Below are 21,195 nucleotides of genomic sequence, written 5' to 3'. Positions count from 1 at the left end.
TCAACTAAGTCAGCGAGCCTGACCACCCACTCTCATTTTTTCGCCTCTACGACAAGCATAGTCGCCTTTAATGGCAAGCATGGGTTGCTGAAGATCTATTCTACCCAGGATCTTTACGGATATCAAGTGCAACTGGTGGAAGGTCAGGAAGGAAACAGTACGCACACAAGTGAGAACTGACGTTTTTGACAACTTTATCTTTATGGTTTGTTTGCCTGTTGTTTAACGCCGCACTCAGCAATATTCCAGCTATATATGATCGTTTTGTTGACGTGATGTTAGACGTGGACGACGATTCATTTTTTATCGAACGTTTTATGAAGCACAGTAATTTTTTTCTGTTAGTATATATTGGAATCAATCATTATTAATGAATAATTCAACAATAACTTCCGATTTAATTTGTTTATTAAGCATAAACACAGAAACAATATTAGGCAATTGTCATCGCATGAGTATAATCGTTCATCGCAATAATACAACTCTCCAAATCAATGATCAACCAATATAAGATAACTACACGAAAAATAGCAAAGTACAATGAAGAACGAAGTGTTAATTATTTCGCGATAAAACATTGCTCTATAATGACGTCAAGCATGCGCTCGCAACTTGATGACATCATATAATTATATTGGACGAAGACTATAATTGAGAGGTGAGTGTCTAGTGAGGTGTTCCCCATATGTATTTGGGCAACGCAGATAAACGTGATGGCCGAGAAATCTCATCCAAAAGCGGGCGAGATATGACAAGAAAAATATTTTGGAGAAAAGGTACATCGACATAAGTATTGTAAGAATATGCGGGAAATACCCTCCTGTGCATGAAAAGGATTTGTCCAAAATTCCTGAGGTCAGATTGTATTACGGGAGTCAGATTGTATTACGGGTCAGATTGTATTACGGGAGTCACGGGAGTCAGATTGTATTACGGGTCAGATTGTATTACGGGAGTCAGATTGTATTATGGGTCAGATTGTATTACGGGAGTCACGGGAGTCAGATTGTATTACGGGTCAGATTGTATTACGGGAGTCAGATTGTATTACGGGTCAGATTGTATTACGGGAGTCACGGGAGTCAGATTGTATTACGGGTCAGATTGTATTACGGGAGTCAGATTGTATTACGGGAATCACGGGAGTCAGATTGTATTACGGGTCAGATTGTATTACGGGAGTCAGATTGTATTACGGGTCAGATTGTATTACGGGAGTCACGGGAGTCAGATTGTATTACGGGTCAGATTGTATTACGGGAGTCAGATTGTATTACGGGTCAGATTGTATTACGGGTCAGATTGTATTACGGGAGTCACGGGAGTCAGATTGTATTACGGGTCAGATTGTATTACGGGAGTCACGGGAGTCATCTGACGGGTAAATATGAGTATAACGTTTGTACATTTTATCATCATCCTTAAAGAATGTCGATATCTCATATAAGAAATAAACGATTTGTGGTAGTTGTTTATCGTACAATAAAACACTGCATGTTTATTCGCCCTGCAGTGTCTTATTGTAGGATAAACAACTCCCACTCGTCATTTACATGTATTTCTCAAATAAATAAACAGTAGTCTGGCGGTGGGCGTGGCTTCGTCACCAAATCAAATTCCTCAAAGTCAGTTGAATTTCCTTTACCAAGTAATGAATGTCCCACTGATCCTTGAATACAATGTCCAGCGGACTTTGAGTTTCTAGCAGGACTGTTCAATGCCAAGGTGGCAGCCATTTGAATGTTACACTTAGTGATATTTGCAGACTGGGATAAGTACAGGCTGATTGGCCAGAGGATCTGGAGGATCAAAAGCATGGCTGACACAACTGGAGTGAGTGAGTGAGTGAGTGAGTTTGGTTTTACGCCGCTTAAGCAGTATTCCAGCAACATCACGGCGGGGGACACCAGAAAGGGCTTCACACATTGTACCCATGTCGGGAATCGAACCCGGCTCCTCGACGTGACGTGTCGAGTGAACGCTTTAACCACTAGGCTACCCGACCGCCCGACACATTTGGAAATAATTGGTGGTATACCCCATAACATTGGCGTTACAAATAGGATACATATATCTACACACACATATATATCATGTCATAATACTTTAATTAATCATAAACAAAACATATCTTCAATGCTACTTTACAACATGACCACAGTAACACATCAATGCATGGTTGCCATATTGCTGAACAAATCCTGGTAGTTAACCAATCAAGAAACAGTTTTCCAAAATAAGCTAGCAGTATTTATAAACAACACTAAATTGTGTATTGATCTTAATGAAATACTGCTCCTAAGTTAACAAACCTGGTTAGCATAGCAACTCCTAGATATATAGTCAGAAACACCCACAAACCTATATACACATATATACAAAGGACATGGGTTAATTCATCCCATTTTCAAAGGAACCTCAGATTAGCAGGGTCTTGCTGTACATACTTTTGTTATGGCAAGATTTGTGAAAGTTTGTCCCAAAGAGCTTGCTATAATTATTATTTTCCTTGCCTAGGAATTAACACGGACTGTCCAAATGACATATGGTTATGTTATGTCCCTCTTGACATACATCAGAACATCAGTTAGGGCGATAGAATACAAAATACATCAGGATTATAATCAAAAGAATAATAGAATAAAACAAAACACACACACACACACACACACACAGATACAGGCGCACACATGCACACACACACAGCACACACCACACACACACACAGGCACACACACGCCACACTCAGAGTGTACAGTCATTCCACTTGTTCTGACAGATTAATGTTGGCCAGACCAATTATCTATTACTCAGTTCCGAAAATCGGAAATCACATAATATTTATCAACATGGTAAAATACAAAAGTTATGAGTAATTGCCTGAAGCAACCTCTGTTGCTGTGTCGCTCGCAGTGATACAGACATGACACTCTGGAACGCCAAGATGCTGAACAAACAAACATTCAGATGCAGGTGAACAGACCAGGAGGCCGCGTGTCTGAGTGGGGTATTCATGTTAAACTGCAGCATGGTATCTCAGTGGGCTGGCACTATAAAATCAACATTACACCAGACTGGTTCAAGCAACCACACATATACACACGTCACTATAAATATGAGTGCAATAATCTTCAAGGTTGCATAAAGCCCATTGCACCTCATCTATTATAATTGATGGACCATATGACTATCACTATGTATATGTATATGTAGAACTTCTTCTCATCACAATATGGCTGAAGTACAGCTGAGTGAGTGAGTGAGTATGGTTTTACGCCACTTTTAGAAATATTCCAGCAATATCACGGAGGGGGAAACCAGAAAATGGCTTCACACATTGTACCTATGTCGGGAATCGAACCTGGGTCTTCGGCTTGATGAGTGAACGCTTTAACCACTTGGCTACCAGACCACCCCACAGTACAGCTGATGAAACTTTAAATATTAACTTACTTGCTTTACTGACTTAATTATATTAAGAAGCTAATAAAATGTTTAAACTAAAATCAAACCTTCAATTCATTTGACATTCCTTTTTTCATATACATCAGTTTTCAAATAAAACCAGGATGAAACTAATATCTAATAGAACTTTAAGATGGTCTTAGCAACTGAACCATCTGCATCATTAATCGGAGGATACTCTGCGGGGATAGTTCTGATTTGTTAGGACTGGATGGCTCAGAGTCAGTATACTGTGTCCGAGTAGGGTATACATGTTAAACTGCAACACACCCACACACAGACACAGACCCACACACACAGACACAGACCCACACACACACACACACACATTCAGAGAGGCACACACATACATACTTTTGTCAAATTGAGCCTTCTTAACATTAGGTCTTATCTTTTTATAGTTTGTCTACGAGACCGACCAACCCCAAAAACAACTGAAATTAGAAAAAATATTACATGACTATTGACAAAAAACATTTGGGCCGACTGTTTTACAGATGAGTATAATACATATAAAATTCTATATTTTAACAAATAATGAATTCAACAAATAATCTTTAGGCAACTTGTTTGTTTGTCATTCATCAATAGAACTACTTATACAAAAGTTAAAAATAATAAAAAACAAATTTTACACAATCTACAATAACATTTTTTGCACAGAAAAATGTAAACGAATCATAGAAATATAAACGGCCATATGTTCCTGTATTTTGGAGAAGGTCTTAAGAAATGGTGATAAGCTTTGGTCATGCATGGTGGAGTCATTCAACCAATACCATATTTGTGTTGCGTTTTGACCAAGTCAGAGAGCCTGACCACCTGATCTCATTTTTCGCCTCTACGACAAGCATAGTCGCCTTTTACGGCAAGCATGGGTTGCTGAAGACCTATTCTAACCCGGATCTCCATAGGGCACGGGCATAAAATAATTGCTCTGCACCTAGCCCAATCGTTCATCCAGTGACTTTTAAGTCCCATGCGATCTGTACACCATCCAGATAACTAAAGCCCCGTTATCCTTCGCTTGGCTGTCCCACACTGGCACAGGCAGTCTATTCCGGTGTGGCTATCTAACTGGCACATAGTCTTACTAGACTATAAGCTTGGGGCTAGTTAGGTAGCATTAGGGACACTAAACCTACACAACTGTGATTATTTAGCAGACACTGAACCCCATGCTGCGTGTCACAGCAGTGATGTCACCAATGTGCCGTGGTTGTGCCTTGACATTTACTCTTTTCCTTCTCTAAATGATGGTACGATGTTACAGAGAAGTTGTAGCTTTGAAAATTTGGCTTCTCCATGACGAAAATGTATTAACTGAAGCCAAGATTATTCAAATCAGACTATCCAGTCAAGTTTAATAGCAAACTTGTTTTGTCACAAATGTCGGCCATCTTGGAAACTGGAAAATTTGTAGCATTTAATAGGTTTGCTAACCTGCTAACAAACTTTTTTGAACAAGTAGTTGACAAAAGTACAAATAACTTTGGTGCTTGTATCAATTTGAACGATTATCCTCAATATCAACTTATCTGGGCTAAAACTGTAAAATATTGTAAATCATATTGACTAATACAACAAGGAATTTAATGTGAGAAATGGGCCATTCACATACATTAATACAACACATTTTGGTGAGAGGAGGTGGACAAAATTCATAAGTAACAAAGTTTGAAATTAGACTCTGCAATGAAGTGGTACATGGCAGGATGAAAACTTTCTTGTGCCGAACAGGCAACATTAATTGTATGTTCCCCAGGGAGCTGAGAGCATATCAATCTGTTGACAGCGGTAGCTTGTGTGTAGTGCCATGAGCATAATAGAGGATTACCATAGGACATAAAATAAATATCCATTTATTATAAATATTATTATTATTATTATTAATAATAATAATTTTTTTATTATTAATTATTAACATTACATCCAATACAATAATATATTATTATTATTATTATTATTATTATTATTATTAATAATTTTATTATTATTAATTATTAACATTACATCCAATACAATAATATAAAACGAAGCACTAAAACTGATTTCTCTGTATGGTGAGTGAGTTAAAATTTAATGTCACATCAACAATATTACAGCCATATTGTGACAATTCTCTGTATAGGTTCTGTTGTCAGTGAAATACAAGCCACCTCTATGAAGCTATAACATTAGTTAAAGCTATAATCCAATTTTCAGGGACATTTGCTGCAGTCCTTGGGTTTAAAATCGGTCTCTAAGCAGGTCTAGATAAATCCCTGAAAACTAGACTAAACGCTTTCATACAAGACTACCAACACTCAGATATAATAGAAAAAACCAGTGTGTTGAATTCAGCCAAGATATAACTCTTGGGGTGAACAAGCTTACAAGATCCAAATACCAAAAGATGCGTTTCTAGCTATGGTGAAAGGGGACCTAAATGGAAATAAACCCACCAGTGTGTAACATGTTGAGAATAGCGTCCTTGCCTACTTGAAGACAACTAGACCAGTTTTGATCGAATTGACACAGATAAACGCCTGTAATATTTGCAGGCATGGAGACCTTTTCACAATTGCAGGCTAAACAATACAGCCTCCGTCCTTCACCAGATGTCTTCCAGCCAGGATAACTTTCAGTCGTAATTGTATCATCTACTACAAAACAATTCAATTTGAGTGGAGTGGCCAAAAAAAACACTACAAATTTGGCAACTGGTCCCTGTTTTACAAAATGATCTTAGCGCTATGACTTCCATAACCCAATGTTTAAGTACAGGAGGTACGACTATCTTAGTGCTAAGATAGCTTTGTGGATAAGGGCCCTGGGTGTCGTCGTACAAAACAACCTTAGCGCTACAACTGTCATAAGTCTATGTTAAGGTATAGGAGTTGCACTCACCTTAGCCCTAAGATCGCTTTGTACAATGGTACCCTGGGCCCCGTTCCTCAAAGCGATCTTAGCGCGGCGATGATCGTAAGCCTATGTTAAAGTATGGGACTTGCGATCATCTTAGCGCTAAGATCGCTTTGTACAACGGTACCCTGGTCCTTGTTTCACAAAGCTATTGTACCAGGACCTATGTAGAAGATCTACCAGAGCTGGACTACCACAAGTCTATGTCAGTAAGTGGGTGTTTGTTTGTAGTTTAACGCCACACTCAGCAATACTCCAGCTAAACGATGCTGGCCTGTAAATAATCAAGTCTGGACACGACGATCCAGTGATTGAAATTGTGAGCAATGACCCATAATCAATAAAGTCACTGAGTCCGTCCGATCCATTTTGTCGCCTCTCACGACAAGCATAGGTTGTTGGGACCACTTCTGACGAGGAACCCTGCAGTAAGAGAGCTTGGTTGAACACCACATAACACTATTTCAAATTCATCACAATATGATGCAGGTTGTAGATTTTTAACATTTTCGTGAAATCGACAAATATGGGTATGGTGCTGACAAACCAAGGACTGTATTTAGGAGGAATTTACCTTGATCAGCAGATCCTGGTGCAGTTAAGGGGCAGAAGTTGCAGTAGATGTCAATTATGATGAGGTTATCACACAAACCATCACTTCAAAAACTTGGCCTACCACATTAAATCCCTGTCACATTATAGATTTTACACTTGGATTTATATTTCACATCTGACATTCAACCCTGATATGCATGACAATGTTTTGTATGCTAGAACCTATTGTTAATCTGTAATGTGTGGAAAAACATAAAGAACTAGCATACACCTAAATGAAAAAATACAAACCATCCCAAATTTCCCCTAAAATTGTAAAACACAGTCTCCAATCCGGTATAAGACATAGATGACCTCCACCGTGACCTTCACCGTGTGTGTAATAAATATTTTCAAATATGGCCCCTGTTTCATGATATCATTGAACTGTTTTGAAGAAAAATTATCAATATACACTGAAATGTGTGACAAAATGCACTGCAATATGTGATATAGTCCAATATACTATATACAAATATATTCAAAGTCAGTGTTCACAAAGAAATATACAATATATACATATACCTCTGTACATATGCAAGGTATACAATTATGTAAATCAGTTGATAATTTAAAGTTCTGACTACCAGTATATTCGTGATACATGTTGTCAAGATTAATCAAGTCTTTTACATCACTAGACGTTTGCAGGAATAACACCATTGCAGGTATATTGTGAAGGCCAATCAAAACATTGTTTGCTTGTAGTGAGTGAGTGAGTATGGTTTTACGCCGCTTTTAGCAATATTCAAGCAATATAACGGCAGGGGAAACCAGAAATGGGCTTCACACATTGTCCCCATGTCGGGAATCGAACCCGGGTCTTCGGCGTGACGAGCGAACGCTTTAACCACTAGGCTACCCGACCACCCCCTTTGTCGTAAGAGATAAAGTCTTTTCACTGGGTATTTCCTAACCCAATCAGCCGCACCGTGTGGACGTGTGGTTTGTTTGTACGACCGCCCTTGTATGCTTGTACTAGTCCTGATGTACATATATATATATACCACTCAGAAACAGTATACTGAGAGAGCATAACACTCAGGACCTCTTAATTATCCTCTGCTACTTTTTCTGGGGAGGCGGTTGCATCGGTAACACTCCTTTCAGTGGATTCAATTCTGTGTATCTGTCTAAACCCTCAGTCTCCACAATGATCTTCACAAAGATAACATCATCTTTGATGTAGCCCGAGTTGGTGTCCATAAGTCGGGGAAGGGGGAGAAAAAGAGGGCATCCACTCGCGATGTTCATCTCTGACACAGGCCTCCTGAAGGAGGAACTTGTTGGATCTGGTCGAAACGTGTCCACCATGTGTTCGCGGAAGTTCTGGTCAATCATCATCAACGTCACTTTCTGCTGGAACGGCCACGGCATCAGAGCATCATAATGTCCCCTCATGACAACAAAGAACAGCGAGATGTGGCTTCCCTTGCCCATTCCGTCCCCATTTAGGTATATTCTTGCACACATTTTATATCCGACTTTCCCTGTGAAGAAGGCCGGGGAGTAGAGACTTGTCACTTTCCCTGTCACAGCCTCGTTTCTCTTCTTTGCCACATCTGTGATCCTCCACAACAAACTGCCATCGTAACTGGCGAGCTCCATGCACTGCATGCGAAGGTCGTGTTCCGCAAGCTGGATGTCTTTCAGAGCAACGTTCCTTTCAACTGTCTTGATCTTTTGATCCATCTGTTCGACCATTGTGTTCAACTGATCTGTTCTCTGGCGTTCTGCGATCTGTTGTCGTTCCAAAGATTCAATGACCTGTAAGCATCTCTCAATCTCCTTGTGGAGGACTCCCATGATTGGTTCAAATGAAGACACCTTGGCCTCGGTAGCCTGAAGTCTTCCATTGAAGTTCTGGGAGTCATCATTGGGTTGTCTGTGATTTTGCATTTCCTGAACCTTTCTGTCGAGTTCATTGATGCTTGCCATGATCTGTGCAAGATCCCCTTGTGGGGTCAAGGCCGTGACATTACCATTGACCATTCTCTCCAGGTTAAAGAGCTTGTCCATGATCCAGAAAAGATGATTTCCTTGAGTCTTCCCATTTGTCAGATGTTGGATAAATTTGTCAAGGTTCATCTGCTTGGAGGCAAAAAAAGTCAAAGTCAGACCTAACCAAAAACTACCCTTTGCATGAATTAGGATAGACTTTAAAAAACAAGTAGAATTTCTTTTAGAACTCAAAGAACGCACAGTGATGATACCATTACACAGGGCATCTAAAGTCATTTTATGAGCGCTTCAGCGACTTCCCCTAAATACAAGGGTGGTTTTGTGGTCGGTATTTAAATTGTGAAGATACACATTTTCAAGAGGCCACCCAGATTCTGCATGTTTCTGAAAACATTTCTTAAATCTTGAACGCAGAATTCTGCAGACTGGTGATGTAAATAATAGTATTCTTTTAACAAATAAGTTATTTAATTTTTTTACCTCTTTTCGCAATATTTCAGAAATTACATGGTGTATGGACACACGAAATAGGCTTCACATATTGTACCAGTGTTGGCAATAGAACCAAGAACAAGCCAATTCTTTAACCACTAAGCTACCCTACCCTACCCCACAACAATTTATTAATAATAATAAATACACACCAGGCCAAAATGTGAAAAAAACAAATGGTAAAAAAAAAATGTATTTTGCAGCTAGTACTGAAAAGTTGGATTAGAAATGCTGTATATGTCTTTTAAACTTGAATCCAAAATTGTATGAGCATAGGTTAAGTCATTCGTGACCAACTCGTGTTATTCCGGGACAAGCCGAATAGCGACTCGTGCCCCTCTCGTGGCCATTTTTGCGACTAGGTTCCGTCTTAGAGCAAACGGGCATACCTAAAAAAATTGTCAACTCGTTGCGTAATGGTTCACATATATTTCCCCATATATTATATATATTTCTGATGCAATTTAAAGGACATCGGGACATGCGGAATTATACAGTATGATTGAACACATTTAACTGTGCCTTGGGTTTATTTTTAGATGCGAAACATATGTAAAATCAAAAATTATTTCTGAGGGATTATTTGACAAAGAACTCGAAATCATACGCGCATTCTGATTGGTTTGTCGTATTTTCGCACATAACATTCATCGAGAGGGGGACGAGTCTTCTTGCAGGTTACGGAAAGGGGCGAGTGGTGACGAATGAGGTTAAGTATTTCATGAAAGTAGCAGCGAGTGGTCCAAGTTAAAACTTGATGTGATCATATTGACTGTGATATACCGTATTCGACGTAATAAGCGCCCCACTCTATAATAAGTGCCCATGGCGATATTTGCTAATATATTGGCTAGTGAACAATCCCAATTAGCACCCCTTCCCATTGATCAATGTACACAAGACCTATTTATCCGTGTATAATACGCACTCGTGTGTTATATCACCCTTAATTATGGGCAATTAAATTCTGGAAAAATATATCTGTCGTATATAAACATTTCAGGCTGTCAGCATAAACCACTAAATTTATCTTTCTAATAAGAGCCCCCTATTTCTAATTTTGAGAGCACCCTGGGCGCTTATTATGTCAAATACGGCAGTAATACTTGCCTGTTCTGGACATCCGACTGGGCAGGTCAGCAGTCTCTTGCTGCATTCTCTGTCCAGGTGGTCTTGCAGCTGGAATAAATAGAGAGACTGAGTATTTGTATGTTTGTTGTTTAACACTCTCAGCAATATTCCAGCTATATGATCGGGGCAGTAAATAATCAAATCTGGACCTGCAAATCCAGTGATTTACTTAGGAGCATCGATATATGCAATTGGGATACGATGACATGCATCAACCAAGTCAGTGAGAGATAGTGAGTGAGTGAGTGAGTGAGTGAGTGAGTGAGTGAGTGAGTGAGTGAGTGAGTTTGGCTTAGAACAGTATTTCATATTTATCACAGCATGCCAGCTTTGTTTTAGGGGAAAGCTAAAAAGGATGCACTGTGATAGATTCAAATTGGCTAATGAAGAAAACAATTATCAATAGCACTCTCTTTGTGTGCTCTGAAAAGCAACCATGATACACTGCATGCTTCCATGACAACTGTGTGAGTGAGTGAGTTGGGTTTAATGCTGCTTTTAACAGTATTCCAGTCATATCACAGTGAATCTGGGCGCCTTAGACAACTGGGCCACACGTGCCCCTTCCATTACAACTGAATAGCATGACAAGCAGAATACAGAGTGAGCGAGTTAGTGAGTTTGGTTTTACACCGCTTTCAGCAACATTTCAGCAATATTTCAGCAATATCATGGCGGGGGCACCAGAAATGTGTTTTTATTGATAAACTTAATGAGATGTGCATGTCAACATTCTGAACGCAACATTCGTGACTTGATGCACATCAAGAGAAGAAGTCATATTCAGTCAAAACTTGAAAACATTTCCCGGCTTCAAATTCCATTTGAATTTTTTTTCAGTGAATCAGATTGTGGGAAATAATGATAACTCAACAATAACTGACACAGACTTCCGAGTAATAAAATTATTATGAGTGTCTGTGTCACTGGGTGGTCAAACCAGTTTAGTCACGGTCTAGTGACTGTACTGCTTCGTTCTCCCTTAATTGCCTGGCATCATCACCCTTCAGTAAAGTCTGTTGGTCGTCATACTCTGGTGTCTGTAAGTTCATTGTTAGAGAATTGGTGACCCGTCAATTTTATTCTCCAGCTGTATTATCACATACTTTTATCCAGTATTGACTTGATATATGTTATCTCACATATGTTTGCTACCTTATTCATGTATAGTGAGTGTGTGAGTTTGGTTTAACGCCGCTTTTAACATTATTCCAGTCACATCACGGTGTGTCAGCTTAATGTGGGAGGAAAGCCTGGAGTGATGCAGGTCTTGGACGTTTACCACTTCGGTGAAACCCACGAGCACGGGTATGGTGCTGACAAACCTAGAAACATAATCAGGGGGGAATGGGGGCGAACTGGGATTCGAACCCACAATCATAGGTTTCTGGCGTGCCCAAGGGACGCAACTCTGTACAGTGAATCGCGGCCCTTTAGACGACTTGGCCACCCAATTAAAGACCTGTTTCTCAAGCAATGATCACTTTTGAAAATATAGTGTGGGCGGGCACGGGAATCACGCACGAATACGCTTTATGCAGATGGCTGTTACAATGAATGCTCGTTTCACCCGTGACGAACAGGTCTGGTTGTTGATGAAATATAGTGATAGCTAAATAGACAGATTTTTTATTCATGCACCGATTGTCTTTAAATGTAATATCCAGTCATGTATGACTGTTTAATAATCTCATACCAACTTTAAATGGAGTAGGTCCGATAGTTTTTCAGATATTGTAGTAAACGTCGGTACCTTAAATTACCTTCCAGACTATAATTAGGGAGCAGTTTTAATCTAGTACTGACTGGTTGTATTGAGCTAAACGTATTAGCTATAGCTTTTCATACTCTGTTTTTCTTATATTCCGTGGATAACCAACTTTCCCATGATTGTCTAGTTTAAGCCAAGTACCTATTTACTATTGGAAATCAAGTTACTCCTTTGGGCAAGTACCTTTCTTAATGATTGTGAGCCGAGAGACTCCGTAGGACAGTTATCGTATATCTTCGTGAAAAATAGAATGTCCCTGCCCCGTCAATGTGACCGAGTCTTTAGTCAAAGACAAGTTTGATATTCAGACATTTCGTCTATTTCATTGTCCAAGACACTTATTTTAGGGATAGGCCCTCTGTGTATATTTCTCCCTATTAAACCCAGCCGAGGTTATTCACTTGTTAGAGTATTGAGTCAATTAACTCTAAGGTGTTAACTGGTCACAGCCCACTTAATTGGCTGTCTATGCATCTTGTCGCTTATCTTGTCAAAGTGTTGATTTAGCTGGTTCCTTTGTATTATGGTTCTACAACTGCTCAGCTAATCAGCTTGTTCCGGTTTAATTAATCCGAGTTCGTTGTCAGTGTAAATTGGGTTTTTGATCCTTCTTATTGCCGACTATACTTACAACTACCTGATGATAACAAACCTGTGAACCTATTACCACGTTTTCATTATTATTTTATTCTTGTTTAAGGACACCCTGGTCTCTGGAGCTCCAGCTACGGAACAGTCTGCAATATTCACCTGCTCTCTTGGTATTTTCTTCTTTCCACAAGCATCACACTTGGTAGGGTATTTCAGACACTCCTGGTTGTGTGCCTGCAACAGGGAAGGAAGGAAGTGTCAGCTTGTGTACACAGCTTGTATTTCAGCTGATAATAATAATAATAATAATAATAATAATTGTATTTCAGCTAATAATAATAATAATAATATAATAATAATAATATATAAAAAATATATATAAAAAATAACAAATCATCATCATCATCATCATCATCATCACAACAACTACAATAATAATAATATGTGCATTTATAATGCACCAAATTCCATTCACCCAGTGGATGCTCATAGCGCTGCACTATTGTTAACCCAGTCAATGGATCAGTGTGCACTTGATTTTCATTCTCAGCTCCATGGGGAGTATACAACCCAAGCTGCCTGCGAGGCGCTTGGTCAACAGTCACCGTCTCTCCCTACCGGGTACCCATTCACTGCTGGGTGAACAGAGGCACATTTCGAACAGTCACTTGCCATAGGAGCCAATAGGACCAGTGCTTCCAAAACATCCCTGATCCCTCAGAAAATATGCAAAACATGTCTGGGTGTGGTGTGGTGTGGTGTGGTGTGGTGTGGTGTGGTGTGGTGTGGTGTGGTGTGGTGTGGTGTGGTAGTTCCGGTGTGAGGTGAATTGAGTTGCTGTGTTGTGGTAGTTCCTGAGTGTTGTGTTGTGTTGTGATAGTGCTGTATTGAGTTGTGTGTTGGTACGGTGCAGTGTGGTAAAAAAATGTAATATAAACTGGGGGTGGGCTGGCTTAGGTGTGTCAACAAAATATAAAAGTCCTAAGACCATTCTCGCCGACTCCCCCACCCCTGTACTAAATCCCCAGTCCCTAATAATTATGCATTTTGTTGAATTCTGATACCTGTCAAACATGAGTGACACATAAGGAATAAATAGTCACGAGAAAACATCATTTTAAAAACGAGTCACACATTAATAACTTACCTCTGCATTTGAATGGGCAATCTCAATGCCACAGAACTTGCAGCTCATCTTGCGCTGGGAGCACTCCTTCTGCTCGTGCTCCGCTCTACGACTGATTGGAACCATGGCTCCACACATGGAGCATGGAAGTGGGCGATGCTGGCACTGTGACTCATGCGTCTGTTGGAGCAAGGTAGACTTACATTTAGTCACCCAAACCAAGTCATGCTTGCCTAAAAAGGTGACTTTGCTTGTCATAAGAGTGAGTGAGCGAGTGAGTTGGGTTTAACGCCACTTTTAACAGTATTCCAGTTATATCACGGCGTGTCAGCTTAATGTGGGAGGAAAGCCTGAAGTGATGCAGGTCTTAGACGTTTACCACTTTGGTGAAACCCACGAGAACGGGTATGGTGCTGACAAACCTAGAAACATAATCGGGGCAAACCAGGATTCGAACCCATTATCATAGGTTTCTGGCGTGCCCAAGGGACGCAACTCTGCACAGCGAATCGTGGCGCCTTAGACGACTGGGCACCTGTGTCCCCCATTGTCATAAGAGGGGACTAACGTGATCGGGTGGTCAGGCTTCCTGACTTGGTTGATGCATTTCCTCTGGACACTGATGGCCCTTGACAGTCTGCACAAATCTAGAATTACCCTGCTTGCTAGCATCTAGCTTGCCTGACTGGCTAGTGCTGTTAAAAAATTATTTCACATACTGTGTATACGGGAGTTGACGTCACAAAAAGTGTCCGTCATATAGCTGGAATATTGCTGAGTGCGACGTTAAACAACCAACAAACAAACACAATGAATGACTCACAATCAGCCATGTCGCACATTGTAACCATTTTAATAATAGTCTGGACCAAACAATCCAGTGATTGACATCATGACCATCAATCCACGCAATTGGGACCAATGACATGCATCAACCAAGTCAGCGAGCCTGACCACCCGATCCTGTCAGTAGCCTCTTACGACAAGCACAGTCGCCTTTTGGGTTGCTGAAGCATGGGTTGCTGAAGACCTATTTTACCCCGGATCTTCATGGGTTAAGTCCCATCTTATGACCAACAGAGTTTGCTGGTTACAGCTCCTTACCCCAAACCCCTACGTGGGAAGCTCATGTGAGATAGGTACTTACAGCATAATCCTTGAACCGCATCTTACGACCAGCTTTGCTGGTAACAGCTTCTTACCCCAAACCCCTACTTGGGAAGCTCATATGAGATAGGTACTTACAGCATAATCCTTGAACCGCATCTTACACAAGCTTTGCTGGTAACAGCTTCTTACCCCAAACCCCTACTTGGGAAGCTCATGTGAGATAGGTACTTACAGCATAATCCTTGAACCGCATCTTACACAAGCTTTGCTGGTAACAGCTTCTTACCCCAAACCCCTACTTGGGAAGCTCATGTGAGATAGGTACTTACAGCATAATCCTTGAACCGCATCTTACGACCAGCTTTGCTGGTTACAGCTTCTTACCAAGGACCTCTACGTGGGAAGCTCATGTGAGATAGGTACTTACAGCATAATCCTTGAACCGCATCTTACGACCAGCTTTGCTGGTAACAGCTTCTTATCAAGGACCCCTACTTGGGAAGCTCATGTGAGATAGGTACTTACAGCATAATCCTTGAACCGCATCCTATGACCAGCTTTGCTGGTAACAGCTTCTTATCAAGGACCCCTACGTGGGAAGCTCATGTGAGATAGGTACTTACAGCATAATCCTTGAACCGCATCCTATGACCAGCTTTGCTGGTAACAGCTTCTTATCAAGGACCCCTACTTGGGAAGCTCATGTGAGATAGGTACTTACAGCATAATCCTTGAACCGCATCCTATGACCAGCTTTGCTGGTAACAGCTTCTTATCAAGGACCCCTACGTGGGAAGCTCATTTGAGATAGGTACTTACAGCATAATCCTTGAACCGCATCTTACGACCAGCTTTGCTGGTTACAGCTTCTTACCAAGGACCTCTACGTGGGAAGCTCATGTGAGATAGGTACTTACAGCATAATCCTTGAACCGCATCTTACGACCAGCTTTGCTGGTAACAGCTTCTTATCAAGGACCCCTACTTGGGAAGCTCATGTGAGATAGGTACTTACAGCATAATCCTTGAACTTCCCCTTCCACTTGCATCCTTGGTAGCTGCAGCTGGTGTCCATCTTGATCATCTCCCTCTTCACAGCGTTGTCGGGGAACATCTGCAACACCAACACATTGCACCTTTGTGGAAAGAAGCACAAACTGCTCAGTAGTATTTTACACTCTGATGTTACATGTCAAGAAAATATCAAGCAATCCCTGACAGTGGCCGCAGACATAAGGGATCTAGTCCTGTGGCCAACGGAAACTTCAGTTTTGATAATTACTGAGAGGTGCAAGAGGACCTCACCGGCACACATGGTCATTTGCTTGCTGTCCTGAATCCTGTTCCACTTGGATCTTAGCGATGTCACTGTATGGGACTCATGACTGTCTTAGCGCTAAGATTGCCGTGTGGAATGGCACTGAATCAGCACCATCTTCCCAAAGCAAAGGCATCAACTAACTATAAAAGTTCAGTTTCCACCCTTGCCAAACTAGGCTGGAATTTCCCTGCTCGATCAGAGTGCCACCGAGTTATGTCCCCTCTATATCCCACCTAGTGACCAATCAGATTCCACTTCTCACACCACTTGCAATTTTTTCAAACAAAATGATGCTGCCCTGTCAAGATGATCTGATTGATAATCAAGATGTATTTTGTAATTTAACAGGCCTTATGTTGGAAACATGCATCAAATCACTTGAGCACCTGGATTATAGACATGAAATTATTTGCAAAACATTTGTCGACGCCCAGTTGGCGGTACACGTCCTTTGCCAACTCTTAAGTCAACCCAATTCTGCACATTGAAATCCATGATGTTTACAAACCAGATATTTAGTTCGTTACATGATTTTGATTGGACTATGCATAGACTCATGCATCTTCCACCACCTTCCAATGTGATGCTGAATCATCTATCTGAACAATCTCTCAATCTGAACCTCTCAATCTTATCAAGCACCCAACAACCTCTTCTTCTGATCCAGCATCCAACAACCTCTTCTTCTGATCCAGCTCTCAACAACCTCTTCTTCTGCTCCAGCTCTCAACAACCTCTTCTTCTGCCCCAGCTCTCAACTGGATCTTTCCATCCAACCACCTTAATTGCATCCAAATACAAATAAGCTTTCCATCTGAACCAGCTCTTCATCTGAACCACTTTTACATCTGAACCACCTCTTTCACCGAACAAGACCTCATTCAACCACCTCACCTCCATCTGAAACCAGCTGTCATCACTTCTTTGTCTGAACCACCACTCCATCTGAACCACCACTCCATCTGAACCAGCTCTCCATCTGAACCAGCTCTCCATCTGAACAAACAACATCTGAACCACCTCTTTCACCGAACAAGACCTCATTCAACCACCTCACCTCCATCTGAACCACCACTTCATCTAAACAAACAACATCTGAACCAGCTCTCCATCTGAACCAGCTCTCACTTGCTCCCTATCTGAACCACCTCTTCAACTGAACAAGCTCTCCATCTGAACCAGAATTCCGCCAAATGAGCTTTTCATTAACCACTGCTCAATCCCCAGCTTCTCTTCATTTGATCAAACTCTCAACAATTCTTCACATCTGAAACAGCTCTCCATCCAAACAAGCATAAAGGGCTCTCCACCAGACCTTCACCTGAAACATCTCTCCACCAGATCTTCATCTGAAACATCTCTCCACCTGATCTTCATCTGAAACATCTCCCCACCAGATCTTCACCTGAAACATCTCTCCACCAGATCTTCATCTGAAACAGCTTTCAAACAGATCTTCACTTGAAACGGCTTTCCACCATATCTTCACTTGAAACGGCTTTCCACCAAATCTTCACTTGAAACAGCATATCACCTATAGAAGCACTCGATAAGCTCTTCATCTGAAACAGCTTTCTATCTTAACTACCTCTCCATCTCAATTTCTCTCCACCAGACCTTCACCTGAAACAGCTCTCCACAAGGTCTTCATCTGAAACATCTCTCCACCAGGTCTTCATCTGAACCAGCTCTCCATCTGAATTATTCCTCCACTTACTCTTTCTGAATCACCTCTCATCTGAACCAGAGCAGACGGAAACCATTTCCTTTTCACGATCTCTGTGCGCTATTTCTGTGCAAGCCACTTCTCCATGTTGAGGTATCCAGCATGCCCCGTCATATCTCAGTGTATCAACAGTGTAAACAATGCCAATAATTAGTCGTAAAAAACAACTGCGTGCAGACATAAACACTTGTCATTAATACTCACATGATCCAACTTCAACTCCTCAGAGTCATCTCCCATCCCCTCTTCTAAGCAGCATGGACAAACCATCGGCTTCCCCTGTCTCTTAGCAACCTCCTCCTGGCTGCAACACAGACAGACCAATGCTCCTGATATCTTTTTGAGCCATTTTGTATTTACTCACACGCAGTCAGTCTCATTGAGAATTTCAGTTTTTTTCTAATTGTGTGGATCGATGCTCACGATGTCAATCACTGGATTGTCTGGTCCAGGCTCAATAATTTACAGACCGCCGTCATATAGATGGAATATTGCTGAGCATGCTGAGTGCGGCGTTAAACAACAAACAAACAGTTTTTCCTTGGGTATTCACTAGATTTTCACTATAATTACTCTGTATGACTAGTTGAGCTCCTAATGATCAGTTATATCCTTTTCTTTGATTGACATACACACATTTTTAGCCACCTGCCATTTTGACCCTTCTGAATTTTAGAAAATGAAAGTCTTTCTTTGATGTAAAAAAACAAAGGTTCTTTGGATCATCCTCAACAGCAGCAGATCACAAAAGGTGGGCAAGGAAGCTGTGGTTGGTTGGTTGGTTTGTGGTTTTACGCCGCACTCAGCAATATTCCAGCTATATGACAGCAGTCCGTAAATAATCAAGACTAGACCAGACAATCCAGTGATTAATGTCATGAGCATCGATCCACGCAACTAAGACAGATGACATGCATCAACCAAGTTAGCAAGCCTGACTATCCGATCCCGTAAGTCGCTTCTTACGACAAGAATGGGTTGCTGAAGACCTATTCTACCCCGGTTCTTCACAGGTATGAAAGCTGTAGTAACTTACTAAACTATGTTACTGTTGAATTCATTTTGAATTCAAAATAACATGTATACTCTACTGCACTTGCTGCAGACTGGGATATACAGAACAAGATTTTGATAGAAAGGTCCAGATAAGCTGCGTATTTGCAGGAAATGAAATCACCATATCCCAATTAATTTTGAGTTGCTAGCTAGCATACAAATATGTCTGAGTGAGTGAGTTTGGTTTTACGCCGCTTTTAGCAATATTCCAGCAATATCACGGCAGGGGACACCAGAAATGGGCTGCAAACATTGCACCCATGTCAGGAATCGAACCCGGGTCTTCGGCATGTTCGGCAAGACAAACTAATGCTTTAACCACTAGGCTACCCAACCGCGAAAATACGTCTGTAGAAATTTGATAATACCATAGTATAACACTTGGTACTTTATGCCCGGTGTTCTTCAGGTTAGAAACTAACATGTTTTGTCCACAAGTCCTAATAACGATGATATATAGCAAAACTCCTTAAAATTGGCTATTTTGAAGTAGTCCTTCTGATACCTTAACTAGTGGTCACTTTGGCAAGGACAACAGGACGAGTGGCAATTTCTAACACTGCAAGTACACCGTTACAGATCTTTTCTGACTGATAGAATGAAAACAGAACAAATACATAAATTCAGTTGCAGTGAATAATGCACAGATATTCGACATCAAGCTGATTGTACGGCACTTATTACGTCGAATATGGTAAGTTAAATGAAACAGCAAAGAAGTAGAACATTTTTTTAAAATCTATTCATCGGTTTACGAAACCAAACAGACTGGACCAAATACATTGAATGCCCAAAGATAACTATCAACATCTACTCTGAATAAAACATGTGAATCAACACTCAGTGGCTCCAAATAGTATCTGGAGCCTTGTTGATATGTTAGATCTCTTAGCTCAGTACCACTGGAATGACAGAGAACCACAACTGGTAACAGCATTCACTCCACACTGTATTAAGACTATAAACTCTGAAGTAGCCTGTATTGATTTTTATGCTTTGTAACCACAATAATGCATTCTTAATGTATGGTGCGTGGTGGTGTTATGTGTTCTGCAGTTGTCGTACTTCCATTATATGGAAGCCTTGGTGGCTGAGTGGGTTAGGTCATTGAGTTTGTGTGCTGGCAATTAGGTGCTCTCTCTGAGAGTGTGGGTTCAAATCCCGGATGAGACTCTACCAAAAACTTATTACTAGAATTTGATCTTTGCTAAGAAAGTATAATTCCAAATATATTATATGTCACATTTGACAACTTTCTAAACAGCATTATCAATTCATGTTATGTATTGGTAGTGGATAATTGTCAACAGTACATTCACATTGGGGTTTCCATGTGTAAAGAATATTTGTGATATTTATCCAGGTGGCTTTAAGGAAGGCAGGCACTCATATCACAAGACCTGTGATGCTCAAATATCGCATACATGACACCAGCAATGGTGTCTCTCAGATGTCACCACAGGATTCTGATTTTGAACATAGCTATAATATTGAAAATGTACTGTTTTTTGTTGTAAGAATAACAGAATATACCATGTTCTGTGGAAGATTATGATTAACTGATCTTGGTTATTTCATTCTTGAACATTTCGTTATTTCGTTCTTGGTAGACAATGTCCACCTTCGGTTCACCGAGTGTCTGGCGGAAGACCTCATCTTAGATACTGATACACAGAACCAACATCTAAGTTGGGATCTAGATCGTCCCAGCAAGCTGGCAAAGATATTTCTAGGAATCTGACTTGATACTAGAAGTTTCAATTCTTGATAGAGATTGTGAGAAATCGTATCTATTTCTAGCGTCAAGTTTCAGCGAGGCTGTTAACTTAACAAGTATACAGTGAAAGTGTACAGTGCTTTCTGAGATAGGCAGGACAAACTAGATGATTGACAAGATCACCTAAGTCGAAGCCTCCACGGGAAATTAACTTTGATTTGCTTATGTT

General features: G+C 40.7%; 1 protein-coding gene across 5 annotated transcripts in view; it reads right to left on the bottom strand.

Moving 5' to 3' along the window:
- Positions 1-390: 390 nt before the first annotated feature.
- The window catches only part of LOC124143458 (TNF receptor-associated factor 2-like), a 39,944-nt gene continuing 19,139 nt past the window's right edge, over positions 391-21,195 (bottom strand). For 4 of the 5 annotated variants that reach the window (XM_048389952.1, XM_048389954.1, XM_048389953.1 and 1 more), the window contains exons 3-8: positions 18,398-18,497; positions 16,162-16,260; positions 14,058-14,216; positions 13,070-13,144; positions 10,528-10,596; positions 391-9,051 (exon numbers count right to left, since the gene is read on the bottom strand). In XM_048389952.1, the coding sequence (XP_048245909.1) occupies positions 8,029-9,051; positions 10,528-10,596; positions 13,070-13,144; positions 14,058-14,216; positions 16,162-16,260; positions 18,398-18,497 (1,525 nt within the window). In that variant the 3' untranslated portion in view covers positions 391-8,028. Of the gene's footprint in view, positions 9,052-10,527; positions 10,597-13,069; positions 13,145-14,057; positions 14,217-16,161; positions 16,261-17,788; positions 18,377-18,397; positions 18,498-21,195 lie in introns of those variants that run through there. The other variant, XM_048389955.1, reaches the window with a different exon arrangement.

Source organism: Haliotis rufescens, unplaced genomic scaffold, assembly GCF_023055435.1.
Source record: "Haliotis rufescens isolate VD_foot unplaced genomic scaffold, xgHalRufe1.0.p SCAF_8, whole genome shotgun sequence".
Lineage (NCBI taxonomy): Eukaryota > Metazoa > Mollusca > Gastropoda > Lepetellida > Haliotidae > Haliotis > Haliotis rufescens.
The sequence above is the reverse complement of the archived record's forward strand: the minus strand, read 5'-3'. Positions and strand labels throughout refer to the sequence as shown.